This window comes from Pleurodeles waltl, chromosome 1_2 (assembly GCF_031143425.1).
Source record: "Pleurodeles waltl isolate 20211129_DDA chromosome 1_2, aPleWal1.hap1.20221129, whole genome shotgun sequence".
Taxonomy (NCBI): domain Eukaryota; kingdom Metazoa; phylum Chordata; class Amphibia; order Caudata; family Salamandridae; genus Pleurodeles; species Pleurodeles waltl.
In genome coordinates, this window is record NC_090437.1 from 489,741,488 (window position 1) to 489,756,145 (window position 14,658).

Here is a 14,658-nt window from a genome sequence, read left to right on the forward strand (position 1 = left end):
ACCCGATTTGCGCCATTTTTTCGACGCCCAGACGCCATTTCATGACTCCTGTCTTAGTAAAGACAGGAGTCATGCCCCCTTGCCCAATGGCCATGCCCAGGGGACTTGTGTCCCCTGGGCATGGTCATTGGGCATAGTGGCATGTAGGGGGGCACAAATAAGGCCCCCCTATGCCACAAAAAAAATAAAAAAATAAAAAAATAAAAAAAATTATACTTACCTGAACTTACCTGTACTTCACTGGGATGGGTCCCTCCATCCTTGGGTGTCCTCCTGGGGTGGGCAGGGGTGGCAGGGGGGGTCCCTGGGGGCAGGGGAGGGCACCTGTGGGCTCATTCTGAGCCCGCAGGTCCCTTAACGCCTACCCTGACCCAGGCGTTAAATTCAGGCGCAAATGCGGGTTTTTTTGACCCGCCACCTCCCGGGCGTGATTTTTGCCCGGGAGTATAAATACGACGCATTTGCGTCGCCGTCATTTTTTTTGACGGGAACGCCTTCCTTGCATCTCATTAACGCAAGGAAGGAGTTCACGCAAAACAATGACGCTCTTTCTTCATACTTTGGCGCTAGACGCGTCTAACGCCAAAGTATAAATATGGCGTTAGTTTTGCGCCGAATTTGCGTCGAAAAAAACGACGCAAATTCGGCGCAAACGGAGTATAAATACGGGCCTATATTTTTACCCAGGTCTGTCCATGCAGATTGTGCATCAGGCACCACCAAAATGTTCTTCGTTTATTAGAGTCCCCAATCCAATTTAATGTTGGTAACATGAAAAACTATGGGCTTCACTGCAGTGAACAGGATCCTAGGTCAAGTATGTTTTGGGGTTTATACAGTCATAGTAGCTATTTCTTGTTTGCTCAGTCATGATTGTTACTTTTTCAATATGTTAGTTTTTTTAAAACTCGACACCATAAAATGGCTGGATAATTCTTTTTTTATTCCATTAGTTCGGTATGACCATTTTTTAGGTCTGATAGGGACTACAGGTAAAATCAACATGTATTTGAGAAAGTCCTGAACAATGTATAAAGTTAGAAGGCAGTCAAATCACCAAAAACTTCCTTGACCCCTTACGTGTTACTTTTGGTAACCTAACATCAGTAGTCTGTGCTGACCCAGACACCACGTTTTTTTATTGCCTGCTTCAAATATGATGCAACATAACAGTGGTCAATCCCAGAATGCGGAATTTAGAACCTGCATTGTGGAAGTCTGGTTCTCATCCAGTGGTGCTGCACATATAAGTAATGCAGGACATTCTTTTGCCAGTGTCCTGTCTGGCCTGGTTCTTCAAGGCGCCTCTTTTCTTTAAGGATGCACGCGGCCCCTAGATTAAAAGAAATAATGTGCTAGTGGTTACGTTTACGACTCTGGATTTAGGTGGTCTGGGTGCTAATTCCAGCGCCCACACCTAGCCACAATTTATGATCCTAAGCAATTCTCTTCATCTGCCCATTTTTCAGCCCTCAAATCTGCCAAAAATGTGAGTGTTTTAAAATGGTCTAAATATTTGTATGAAGCACTGTGTGACTAATTAGATATTTACATAATAAAAGACAGTTTGGGTGCATACTTTATAGGACGAGCCAGGCTTCTTGCCGAGCATGAGTAAGTGAAGTACTTGCGTGTCATTTCTGGTATGTCCTGTGGTGAGGTGTGCCAAGAACCACTCGGAAATATTCCTGAGGTTGCTAGGCCTGGAAAAACCACACCTGTTCATGCCTTGGGCATCTCCCTTGCAGGCCATAGCTGGGTTTCCATTTTGTGAGCGCAGTCCCACCAGGGAGTCCACACACTATTTATACGCTGCATTCAGCGGCGCGCCTGACTGAACCCCCCGCAAGAGATGGATGAGAGCAGCGCGCAAACAGAAGCTAGTGCGATGTACTGATGTGTAAAAATAATCACCGTTGAAAGAAGAAACCTACATTTAGTAACGAGGTTAGTCTGAAAAAATGGATCATGCAGCATAATTAATCCCCACCTGACAACCTATTAATGCTCTGGCCAATAGCAAATGTCAATGCTACTTCCATGTGCACTGCCTGTTTCTGTCAAGCAAAGAACCAAAAAGGGTCCATTTCATTACTATCAGGGTTGAATTAGCAGTCATTTATGATGATTTTTTCATATTGTGCAAACAATTTTACACAAATAAAGCTTATGGGCAAAACAGCCAACACAATCCTTGTCAAGTGTATACATTTTCTTTCGCAAAGGGTCCATCGAGGTTTTAAAAACGAAATGTGTACTGGAGAATAAAACACCGCCCAGAATGAAAACTGTGGTTTTAATACCAGAGGCTTCTATTTCGTACCTATTACACAAAAGCAAACCCAATTTTGTCAGGTGTCAGCAAGTGGGCAACAGGTCAAGACGCACTCCTAGTTTGTCCAAAAGAGACTCACTGACTCGCTGCTTTCTATGAATTCCGTAGATATTCTGCACTAGTGACCAATGGCAGAACGCATCTCCAAATAAGTCACAGAAGTGGGTGAAAAAGTACCGTAATCATTACACCCCTCCCCCCCCCCCTGGCTCCTGGTAACAGGGGTGTAACATAGGCGCATGCAGACCCTGTGGTGCAGGGGCCCCCATCCATCAAAAGCCCTCAACCCTTTAAAGAGGCCCCATTCAGCCTAAGGCCTATGAATATCTGTGAGATATGGGAGACTCAGGGGCCCCTAATCACATGCCGGTGGGGGGGCGGTGTCATTTTGCATTACGCCACTGCCTAGCAATAACGTTTTGCGGGGGAACAGGGATGTTGTGTAGAACAGGGAGAAAGGACATCAAATAGAAAAATCCTGTCCCTAGTATTCATTCTGAATGAGAACAGAATTGGATCCAAATTAGATGATGCTATAGCTAGTTTCCGCAAGCCAATATCTCACCCTAGTCATCCAAGAATAAACTTCCCTTTCTACCCTAGCCTTCCATGCTGCCCTGACTACCAACCCTTTGCTTGTAAACTACACAACGTCCTGAATCTAAGGAGAAACTCCAAGATGCAAATTAGATCCAGGATGCATAGAACGCAATATTAAATCAAAACGTCGCCTGGTGTGCACGCGTTCTGTTAGAGGCAACATTAATTTTTTTGACAAGGCATCCTCCAGTTTCCCCAGAATATTACCTGAAACGGCACTCTATAATTCGCAATGCCTTTCCAGGGTATCCAACCTAACTGCAAAAAATGCTAATGGACACTTGTAGGCGACTCCTGTACTGCCTAAAATCCGAGCTCCAGAAAAAAAAAAACATATATCATCTATAGCGTTCAGAGATGCCCCTGTAAGTAGACTCACAGGTAGGACAAGGAGTTCAGGAGCAGTAAGTTATTTATATAGACGCATCCCACCAAGAGTGTGGTTTTTCACTCTGACCCTTCACTGAATGCTGACTCCCAACTCATAATTTCAAAAGTTACTGCCAGTGAAAGACCCGACACAGAATAACTCCTTAAAGGAACGCCCTCAACACAGTGGGAAAGACAGCATGATTTACATTTTTACTGGGCTTTTTTTTACACATCAATACAGAAAGAAAACAATTTGTTTTCAGTCTATATTTTTTTATGTAAAAAACAAACCGTATACATGTTTTTTAAGATCTGTCAACGGCGAACAGCGCTGCAAAACGAGAGCATTTGTGACAGAAACAAGACTTCCTTCAAGCATTACATGTGTGTGGATGAGCACGCGTGTTCGCCCTTCAATGGTACTGTTTTCAGGCGCACAGTGCTGCAGTGTACACCAATGGTTATGGCTCTAAAACCATGGACCACAATTTGGGGCTGTCAGAAGTAGTAACTGCTGCCCCTGGCTTGCCCCTCGGGTAATCTAGCCCTGCTATCGAGGCCCTGGTTGTTTCTGCAGTTTCCACTCATTGCCACTCCTCCAGGTCCTGAGAGGCGAGCAGGGCAGTGGATGTACAAGGGTGAGGTAAGACGTAGGGCAGTGGATGTACAAGAGTGAGGCAAGACGTAGGGCAGTGGATGTACAAGGGTGAGGCAAGACGTAGGGCAGTGGATGTACAAGGGTGAGGCAAGACGTAGGGTAGTGGATGTACAAGGGTGAGGCAAGACGTAGGCCAGTGGATGTACAAGGGTGAGGCAAGACGTAGGGTAGTGGATGTACAAGGGTGAGGCAAGACGTAGGGCAGTGGATGTACAAGGGTGAGGCAAGACGTAGGCCAGTGGATGTACAAGGGTGAGGCAAGACGTAGCCAGTGGTGGCTGAAGGGTGTGCCATGAAATTCCACTACCCCTGGCATCCCGGGGAATAGACATCCATGGCCATTCGGGGGTGACCACACATTTAGCGGTAAAATAAAAATATACATGTTACAGCTTCATTACTTTTAAACAGCAAGCAAAGGGTATGGATAACTAAAGGTGCGCAAAGTAGGGATGCTTAATTGTCGGTAAAGTAGGGATGCTTAATTGTCGGTAAAGTAGGGATGCTTAATTGTCGGTAAAGTAGGAATGCTTAATTGTCGGTATACATGTGAAAAAATACCAGAAACCTGGAGCCCTTGCTACAAAATATCAACATCATACTGTAACACACCGACATACGGCGCAATAACGAGACACGGGGATCATTATTATTAATGAAGTTTAGAGGTATAACAAGCCATTAGTTCTTTGGCCTACACGTAGCCAGTCACATTATCACAACATGTGTTTTTCTATAAGTACTAGAATATTACCAGCTATAACAAAACATTCAATATCCACTGAACTAAGATCTTCATACGACGTTTTACCCTCAGTCCTGAAGAAGCTATGATCATGGGAAACGCGTGGTGGCACCTCTTTTTGGAAACTATGTATACGGTGGAGGCGCCTCTTTTCGGAAATACTGAAGTGAATGGCATTGAAACAAACTACAACAGTAAAGTAAATAAATAAAACAAAGAATAACGCAGGGTAAAATCTGTAATAATGAAACTGTGAACTAATGCACAATAATCTTTGGATGGGAAAAGTTTGACGGTGCTAAAATCTAATTTGCACAATGAAAGTACCAAAGGGTTGTGCACTTTTTTTCTCTTTAGAGCGAACACAACAGAACCCAATTTCTTGCTTGGAAGGCACACAAGAAAAGTGCACCCATTTCAAGGATTAATTGTGAACTTTGGGGTAAAACCTTCAAACAAATGTCTTGCAGACAAAGCACGGATACCTTGCATACACTTACTCAGGGCAAGATACATCATCCTAAATGTAAGAAGAGCACGTGCTTTCTGCAAAATACCCCTCACCCTTCCCGGGTAGCCCACAACAGACACCTACAACCATTCACAGCACAGCGACAACTCCACTCGCTGCACATCAAACCCAAAACCATGCTCAAAAGATAGCGAAGAATGTAAACAGTAACCACTTGCCTGGTCCATGATCACAAATAAACACAGCATCACCCTAAACCTTCGGCCAGCATTAACAAACATACTGGACGAGTTAGATACGAACAGATATATGGAGGCCATCACGACCCTGATTTTTGTGGCAACAAAAACAGATATAGCACAAACCTTGAGACAATCGGGGCTCCAAGAGTGCCTAAATGGAGCGAGGCTCGACCACTGTAGGACACTTGAGCAGCGGGTTTGACCTGCACGGGTGCCCACAAAAACATGACTGTATGTGGAGAATGTGAATGCATTTAAGTGAATACTTAAGCGACGAATCCTTTTTGGGACTTTGAAGCCAAACTGTGTAACGATAAAGGTGTAACACCAACAACAATGGCATACTTTAGACCTCCTGTGGTATAATGCAAATTAGAGACCAGCCCAAAGAAAAGCCACAGGATGGACAGGGGAAGAAAGGAAACTTTTCTTTATATGTTTCTACTAAAGAAAGTTTTTCTAATAAAGAAACTTTTCCTTTCTTACCCTGTCCATCCTGTGGCCTTTCTCTGGGCTGGTCTCTAGTTTGCAATATTACACAGGCTATAAGGAGAACAGACTTAGCCCAATCACCTCCTTCTCCCCTTTGGTTGTGTGTCTATAATGCAAATAAACAACGATGTACTGCCTTGCTATAGTTGTTGTTATAAAATGCTAAGAAAATGGTTTATAAAAAACAAAATGTAATCGCTTTCGTACATCATCAAATGATAGTAGCAATAACAGTCCTCAAGTAATATGCTCCACCCGGTATTCCTACACAGAAAAAGTAATCAATCCTACCATCCACATCTAAGCATAACTACTTAATACAATGGCAAGGTAGCCTACCCTAGAGCAAGGTACGGTAGCCCCACTGCCCTATGCAAGCTTCCATACTGCTATTGATATTCATTAGCACTTGTATCACAACCATCCGCCATGAATGTGGCATCGCAGGGCGGTTCAGTAGTCCGGGGGATGCCATTCCATATGTTCTCATGTCAGAGAGGAATCTGCTTCGGTTTGTGGAGATACGCAGTCAGTGGAGCCAGTGTTTTAGTTTTAATAAGTTGAGTTTTTGGTGGGTGAAATGATTAAGCATTTCCCACAGTTGGTTCTGCAGTCGGGGGCCGGCATATGTATCCGTGTAAGTAGCCGATTACAGCAGATGATAGTTAATGCCTCAATAGCATATTAAAGTTGTAAGCCGGTGCACATATATTTTGGGGACTGCTTCTGCAAGTATGGCAATTAACTTTAAGACAAGACGTCCTATCATAAATATTGTACAAGGCTGTCTCTTAACTGTCATCGGAAAAGCTACCAACTCCACTGAATCTACATATTTCCATGCCAACTGCGGCAACCTGTGATCCTGCTGGGCTAGCTAACAGCTTCAACAAACCATACTGCCCTCTGAGTCTGGCAGAGCCATCTTCCATCCTTTCCACCCCATCCCAGAGCTTTGAAGCACAGACAAGCATCCTTCAATGAACCTTCAGGGATGTCACTCTGCAAATGCAGTGGTGGATGAACCCACATACAAAGAGGACTTGGGTTACCATTGGCCAGCACAGGGATTCAAATCCATCACCTCTAGCTACAGCCTAAAAGCTGAAATCTTAACATTCCCAAAAGCCATCTATTATGCTATTTTAGGACCATGCTTGTCCTTGAGAGTACTAATGCAGTTTTGCACCAAAAAGTTTAGCACCGGCTTGCACCATTTCTGTGCACCAGCCAGGCACCATATTTATGGAATGATGCAAGCCGGTGCAAAGGGTAGGCTAGCATAAAAAAAAAAAAAAGACTTTAGTCGAGTTGGGCTGGTAGTATGGAAGAAGGGGTTTTGCACCAAAAAATGACGTTAGGCAGGTTAGAGTAAAAAAAAAATGACTCTAACCTGCCTATAGTCATTTTCTGATGCAAAACCATCCATACCACATGGCTCCTGTCTTAGCAAAGACAGGAATCATGCCCACCACCCCACTATCTAGCACAGGGGACCAGGATCCCCTGGGCATTGCCATTGCGCTCAGTGCCATGTAGGGGGGGCCCATTTCAGGGCCCCCAATGGCACTTAAAGAAAAATGCTTACCTGTACTTACCTGTGATGGGGTCCCCAATCCTCCTCTGTCCCTCTGGTGTGGGTGGGGGTGTCCCTGGGGCCTGGGTAGGGCACCTGTTGACTTATTCCATGGTGTACCACCATGGAAATAGGCCCACAGGTCCGCTAACACTTGCCCTGACCCAGGTGTTGAAAAAATGGTGCAAAGCAAGCTTTGCACCATTTTCTGACCCCTCCTCCTTCCCGTGCGTGATTTTAGCACAGAGGGATAAATATGGCGCTAAGGCCATAGAGTCATTTTTTGCAAAGGAACACCAACTTTGCATCTCATTGATGCAAAGTAGGCTTCCACATCCAAAAAATTACTTTAACGCCATAAATTTGGCACGAGACGGGTCTAGCGCCAAAGTATAAATATGGAGTTAGTTGTGCACCAAATTTGAGTAAAAATATGTTACACAAATTTGGTGCAAAACAAGTATAAATATGCCCCTCAGTGTTATAGGACAAAATGGATTTTGAAGGTTTCACAAACATATACATCTCTATATTCAAAAATATAGGGATACTGATGGCTGTCAAGATTTTACAGACTCTGGAACTCGGCCCAATCTCATCTTAATGTAACACTGTAGAATCTACTAAATCTCAAATTATGTCTTTGGGTTTATACTTGGGTTACTCTTCATTTTTTGAAATCTTTAGATGATTTTGCTTTCAGGCTTCCAAAGGAAGGCAGCTACGTATATTTACCATCCTTCCTGTGAAGGAAAACTTCTATCACTCCTGGCAGCAAACTGAGTCTCATCTAGTAACCTCACTTTTACGCTCACACATTTTAACTCACAATAACTGCAACCTCCTTCCATATGAAGGCTCTATCACAATTATTGCATCTCTTCCCTACAATTCGTATCTAAGGCCCATATTTATGCTTTTTTTGCGCCGCATTTGCGTACATTTTTGACGCAAAAGCGGCACAAACTTATAAAATACAATTACATTTTGTAAATTTGCGCCACTTTTGCGTCAAAAAATGATGTAAAAGCGGCACAAAAAAAGTATAAATATGGACCTGTTTTCCTCCCTCTTTTTAAGATTCCTAATGCAGATCTTTCAACATCTTGAAGCTCTCTTTTTTACTGGCTCTGCTCTGTTTTTAAGATCTGGTCTGACAGTGCAGTTGTCTACAAGACCCATTGTTATCAATTCTTTAAACTATACATTGGACTTGATTTGGCTCCTCTCCCTGGAGTGATTTTCTCTCAGCTCATCTTATTGGCTGTTTGGTGTATCATCCCACTTCGTATGGATGGCTTGCCTAGCAACGCATGAGGGTCTAGTTTAAAACTCAAAAGAACACTGAATTAACACACACGAAATTCTTTATCTCAGATGCATTGTATACAAAATGCAAGTATTTTTTGGGTTTGTTTTTAAACTGACGAAGGTTTTTTGTGTCATGGCTCAAAATGTATGCCAGACCTATTTGCTGTGCTAATACTTGTTAATTTTGAGATACATCCTTGGAGAGTGAGCACACATCTATCCACACATCCCTTTGGGGCACCATCTGTGGCCACAATGTACCACTCTTTTGAAAAAGGATTCTGCCCGGTTCGAGAGTCACTCAGCTGGAATTGGCTTCAGAAATAAAATCTGTTTTGTTTTCCCTTCTGTCGACCCGTTAGGGTTATAGACAAATATGCATTCAAAAATAAAGTCGAAAAAATATAGTTTTAAACTGTAGCCAGTGCTTTTCTTGGCGTTGTGTATCGATCTTTGCTTTCCCTACGACTTTTGTTTGCATACATGCATGGCATTCTGATTGAATTATGCTGAAAGTAAGAAGATGATTAAGGAAATGATAGCGAGAGTTCTCTCGATTCGTTTATTAGCTGCAATCGGCGATCTCATGTAGGGGCAATTCAACATGCCATCCTCCAGAGGTCGATAAAATGAATGACGTTATGTTTGATCAAATCAAATCGTTAACATTAAAAGACGGGTATTAAAAAGAGAAATCGGTATCATCTGTAAGGCTATTTTGAGCAACTAAAGTTAAAGTGCATTTCAACATAGAATAGGTTTTCCAACTCCAGTAAACGCTGGCAATCCAAGCCAAACCCTGAACCTTCCCTTCATCAAAATTTCCCCCTTGGGACGTCAGTGTAACCATCGTGAAAATTAAGAAGACAGAGATTAAGAAAGAAGAATCAGTAGCAGCTACAAGGCTATTTTTGTGCAATTAGAGTTAAAGTGAATTTCAACAACAGAGCAACATCCTTAGTTAAAGTAAGTTTCTGCCTTCCAGGCTGGAAGGCATTCGGAGGTTTGTATAACCGTGGTAAAAATGAAGAAGCAAGGATTCAAAAGTGGTAAAAAAAATAAGAGACAATGATTAAAGAGAGTCAGTATCATCTGCCAGGCTATTTTATAGTTTGTTAAGTGATGGGTATGCATGCAGAGCTTGCACAGGACGATGGCTTTGGGTGACACATTGCTATATAAGGACCCAGTTATTATTAGTGATCACTCACTAATAAAAATCTGGGCTGAAAGTAATCAATACACATTCTCCCACAGAAGCAGTGTCAACTGTTCCGAATCCACCCAGCCACATATCTTTGTCCCTTTCATATTTTAATCTGACATTGGCTGCAAGCACCAAGCAGCAATTTCATCAGGCTGTTGAGCCATGATAACACTGAAATTAAACCAGTTTCAATATCTGCATCGCTGAGGACCTCTACTTAGGTAGCAAATGTTTACATACATTTCTTTTTAAAACCAGACTTTCAAATGCACACCTAATTTGAGAATGAGGAGCAACTCAAGATCCTTAGTTTGCATAATCTGAAAATGATTTCCAGCACAATAGCTTCCCACCCGCATGAAATGTGTGCACTTAACACTAGGCTGTTCCTTTCTGTTGCAGTGACAGAACATTTAATCTCCAATCTTCCAGGAGCAGGAACCAAGCACGTGCAGGCGCCCTAGTTTCCCACTTTGCCTAGGGAATGTGCTTTTTATTGGCTATCAGTGCCTCGGAGCACTGCTGGGAGAGTTATGTTTCACTTCTGTGGCGATGTGGCCTTCACCAGGGCCGGGAAACAACAATCTCTCCCAAGCTTTTCAACCGTGCCTTAGAGGCAGATTTCCAAGGAATGTCCTGCAAAGGCAAGAGTGGGAGATTTGGCAACTGCTCATTAGCACTGAGGCACAACCCGGGCTCTGTCAACCTGCAAAGCTCAAAAACCTGTCACCCTTTTCTTAAACAGGGATAGGCTTTTACAGTCCAAGCAGTCAGAACACTTCAATTTTACACCCAACTACATGCACATAAACTTGTTTTTCCAAAACAATGAACAAAAGGAAATTGAATTTACTTACTGAACACATCTCCTCGTGGCTTCGGAGGATCCACTTGAATCCTATTGTCCACAGTGATCGCCCCTGGGAGTGATGGTGCTTGAGTTACAATGGGAGTGCTTCTAGGAGTTGGCTTTGGAGTTGGCCTTGTCGTTGCTGTAGTTGTTTTGGGTGCTGGCCTTGTGAAGGGCTTAGGTGGGGGTCTGGTGACAGGTTTCAGCACTGGTCTGGTAGTGGTAACTGGTGCAGGCCTGGTGGTTGTTAACGGGGGAGGCCTTGTCGTTCTGGGTGCCGGCTTTGGTGTTATAACTGGAGGTACATATGTTCTGACTGGAGGCCTTGCTGTTCCTCGCTCAATAATGTCTGGGATTCGATTGCTCTGCCCTCCTTTGCCTTTGAAGGAGGTACTATTGCCCTTAAATATATGTCTGCTGTTATCCTTGTTGGGACCAAATACAAATGGATTAGATGGATCAACCCAAACTCGTGGAACAGCTACAAAAAAAATAAAGATCAGCTATGGTTAGTTTAACTTCCAGGAAGACAATTTGTCTCAAATTAATTACGCACAAGGTAAGTTAACTTTCCCCACTAAAGCCAAGTGTCAGTTTAGTGATGAGCTCAAATGACTCACATTACATGCCTTGTTTTTTCATAATTAAAATATATATCTTTTTTTAATAATAGAAATGTGTTTTAAATATATTCTTTTAGTAATTGACATGAATGAACCATCAAGCAAATAACCAGGCGCTTTCCCGGCCCCGGTCACCTTCTGTCCTCAGCAAGCCATTCCCACTCCCAGCTCGGACATGACTCTTCAATTGGTTGCAGTTAGGTCTGAGGCAGAGGGTCCTCTCGGGGGACAATTAGTGAGGCAGATAGTTGAACCCATAACATTTGTTTTTTAAAACACAAGCAAGTCTGATGTCCATTACTCAATTCTGAACACAATTTGATGAAGCAGATGGAGGGAAGGAGTCCAAAGGGGGAAAAAGGGAAAATATTACATTCCATTGAACCCATTCTCTTGACCCTAGTGCAGCTGTGATTGGTTAATTCTGCAAATGTGCCAGGTCCCTTCGTGTGCCCCATTGCCAACAGCCTGTTTGATGTAGGAGCTGTTTTCCACATGTGTTACAATATTCAAAGGCACTGCCTGCAATACCTCCATATATGTTCTTGCCTTGTGTCATGAGGTACAAGGCTTAGGGAGCTATTTGGGTTGTGTGCCTTTTCCATTGACTGTGGAAGCAGTGTCCAGGCTGGTAAACCTAGTGGGTCATGAGTAAGTACTAAGTGAGGGGATTGGGCAGACTGGATGGGCCTGGAGGTACTTTCCTACAGGCAAGTTCTAAAATTCTATGACCGGTCTGTAAACATTGCCATTAGACGTGGTGCCATTGCAGATCTTTGTTTCATTGACGGTGGTACCTTCCAGCTCAATGGTCGTTCTCACATGTCACTGAATAACCCCCCGAATCATTGTAACTTTCATGATCTATACCTGAGGGTGAAGGGTCTTAACCACTACCAAATAATGAGTAATGTCCTTCTCCTTGAGGCTCCATGCTCAGATGACCTTTACACATTCAAACCACAACAACTTTACATACGTGTGCAGTCTGCGCCGTTGCCCCTGTAGCCTTCTTTGCACTTGCACTTGTAGGAGCCCTGGGTGTTGTAACATCGGGCGAGACCGCTGCAGTCGTAGGCTCCAGATGCACATTCATCGATGTCTGCAAAAGAAGAAAGCACAATCTAGGTGAGCAGGGACACACCGCACATGCTCTGATGCAAGCCTGCCACGCACAATGCTTAGAAGACTGAGTTCAGCTGTCATCTATTTAATTCAATAAAGGCACTCTCCCAGCCTTCTCCTGTTGACGCTATACAGTCTCACCTGTATTAGCTCAAAGGACAAACATGACGTTTTCGGCATTGCTCTGACTTTCATGTCATGTTTGCCCAGATAAATAACAAGGGCGTGTCTTTGGACATAAAAGGTAGGTAAACAACGCACTTGTAACAGCTATTGGTTTTGTAAGTCAGTCAATAACAAACTTCAATTGAGTTAAATGAGGTTGTCAGCTTGTCCAGCCAACCCCTTTGTACTCTATCAATATGGCCAGACTGACAGGTAGACACTGGGGCACCACGCGTGGCTTGAGAACTACAACATCTGCGTACTTTTGCTTCTGGAATCTCTCCTCCACTGCCCAGAGGCACTTGAAATAAGAGTATGACCTTGAAAGATCCATGCTAAGCCCGGGGGCACTCGGCTCTCTTTGCAATTAGATCCCAACAGGGATTTCACTTCCACTTCTACCCAGATGCTGAGCCAGTGCTTAATTTGTAAATAAAAATATGCCAAAACCCAAAGCCCTCCTCTTAAACATGCGGCTGCTGCAATTCAATGTGGGAACACGGAATACTGGGGTGGTGTAATCCTGAAGCCATCTTGGGCCTCTTCTATCCATATAAAGCCACTCCCTGCCCCTTCATCTCACTCTTGCAGTTTTCTACTTTCACCCTTCGTGACGCTTTTTCGTGTTTCCCTTCTTCCGTCTTTCCCATGTGTGTTTGTTTCTCGCAACAAATGGTTGAGACCGAAGAATAAGCGCCGGCCCTCAAAAATAAGTGCAGGTACTCAGCACCGGAAACAACAAGCACAAATTAAGCACTGAGCTGAGCATGCATCCCTCTACAGCAGGGCACTCTAGAATGTTCCTCTCGAGCTCCACAGGGACAGTCCAGGCATGCGTCGCCATTCTAACTAAATCTGCGGTAACCCATGGCAATATAAAACCCGCCTCCACCCTGATCTTACCGTGACACTGGTATTTGCCTCCAATGTAGATTAAATCGTAGCCCTTGTGGCACTTGCAGATGTAGCTGCCAAAAGTGTTGATGCATTTCCGGAATCTGGGACACACAACTGCTCCTGTGGCGCACTCGTCAACATCTGTAACGAGAAGTTAATGTTCAGTGAAAGGATGTGGTGGGACAACACAGAGCACGCCTGCGGGCACTAGTCTAATGACACAACCCTCACCGAAGCATTCTGAGCACAGAGGCGCCATGTTTGTATCCTTGTTGCAGGTAAACAAGGAGCCTTCTTTCGTCAAAACCTTTGTTATCCTTGATTGAGATCCTCAGATTAAGGTGTTTGGAATGGCCCTGCGTGCATGTGCACCACCACCTACTCTGGCCTCGCAGACTGCAGTAAATATCCGGGAACACAAGCCTTTCAGATGGCGAAGCTGCCTTTCTATCGGTGCCCTACGACCCCTCCGGAGCATGCACGTGTCGCACGCACACGTCCCAAAGCACGTACTTTCATTCACAGTAACCCCCGCACTTGGCCCACTCCAATGAGTGTAATTCCCCATACACATTTAAAAACAAATTCACAACAACCAAGTGTGTTTGCAATCTCTTGTGGGAATATTGGGCCGCAGTTTTATTACAAGCATAGATTCTTGCGACAATCTTTGACCTCATCACTCATTAGGTTCAGCCATCAATCACAATGACAAGGCCATACATTATTATAATGTCATAAATCATTTTGATTGCTGCCCATGCATTAGTTATGATTGTAAATCGTAATTTGGAGACGGGTCATAAATCACAGTTGATATGCCATACATAAATCATTTCTCTAGGATCATAACTTTGCTGCATGACATCATCTCAGCTATAAATCAATCAAGTCCTTGTCATTTGCTTGTCATAATTCTGACCCCTATTGTTGTTGAGGTCGTCCTTCATGCTGCTTTTTGGGGTCATCCATTTTTGTTGGTTCTTTT

The 14,658-nt window shown here is 43.7% G+C and overlaps 1 protein-coding gene across 2 annotated transcripts in view; it reads right to left on the reverse strand.

Moving 5' to 3' along the window:
- The window catches only part of NPNT (nephronectin), a 211,955-nt gene that overhangs the window by 61,228 nt on the left and 136,069 nt on the right, over nucleotides 1-14,658 (reverse strand). For both annotated transcript variants that reach the window (XM_069241282.1, XM_069241273.1), the window contains 3 exons: nucleotides 13,677-13,811; nucleotides 12,463-12,585; nucleotides 10,868-11,341 (listed from right to left, as the gene is read on the reverse strand). In XM_069241282.1, the coding sequence (XP_069097383.1) occupies nucleotides 10,868-11,341; nucleotides 12,463-12,585; nucleotides 13,677-13,811 (732 nt within the window). The remainder of the gene's footprint in view (nucleotides 1-10,867; nucleotides 11,342-12,462; nucleotides 12,586-13,676; nucleotides 13,812-14,658) is intronic.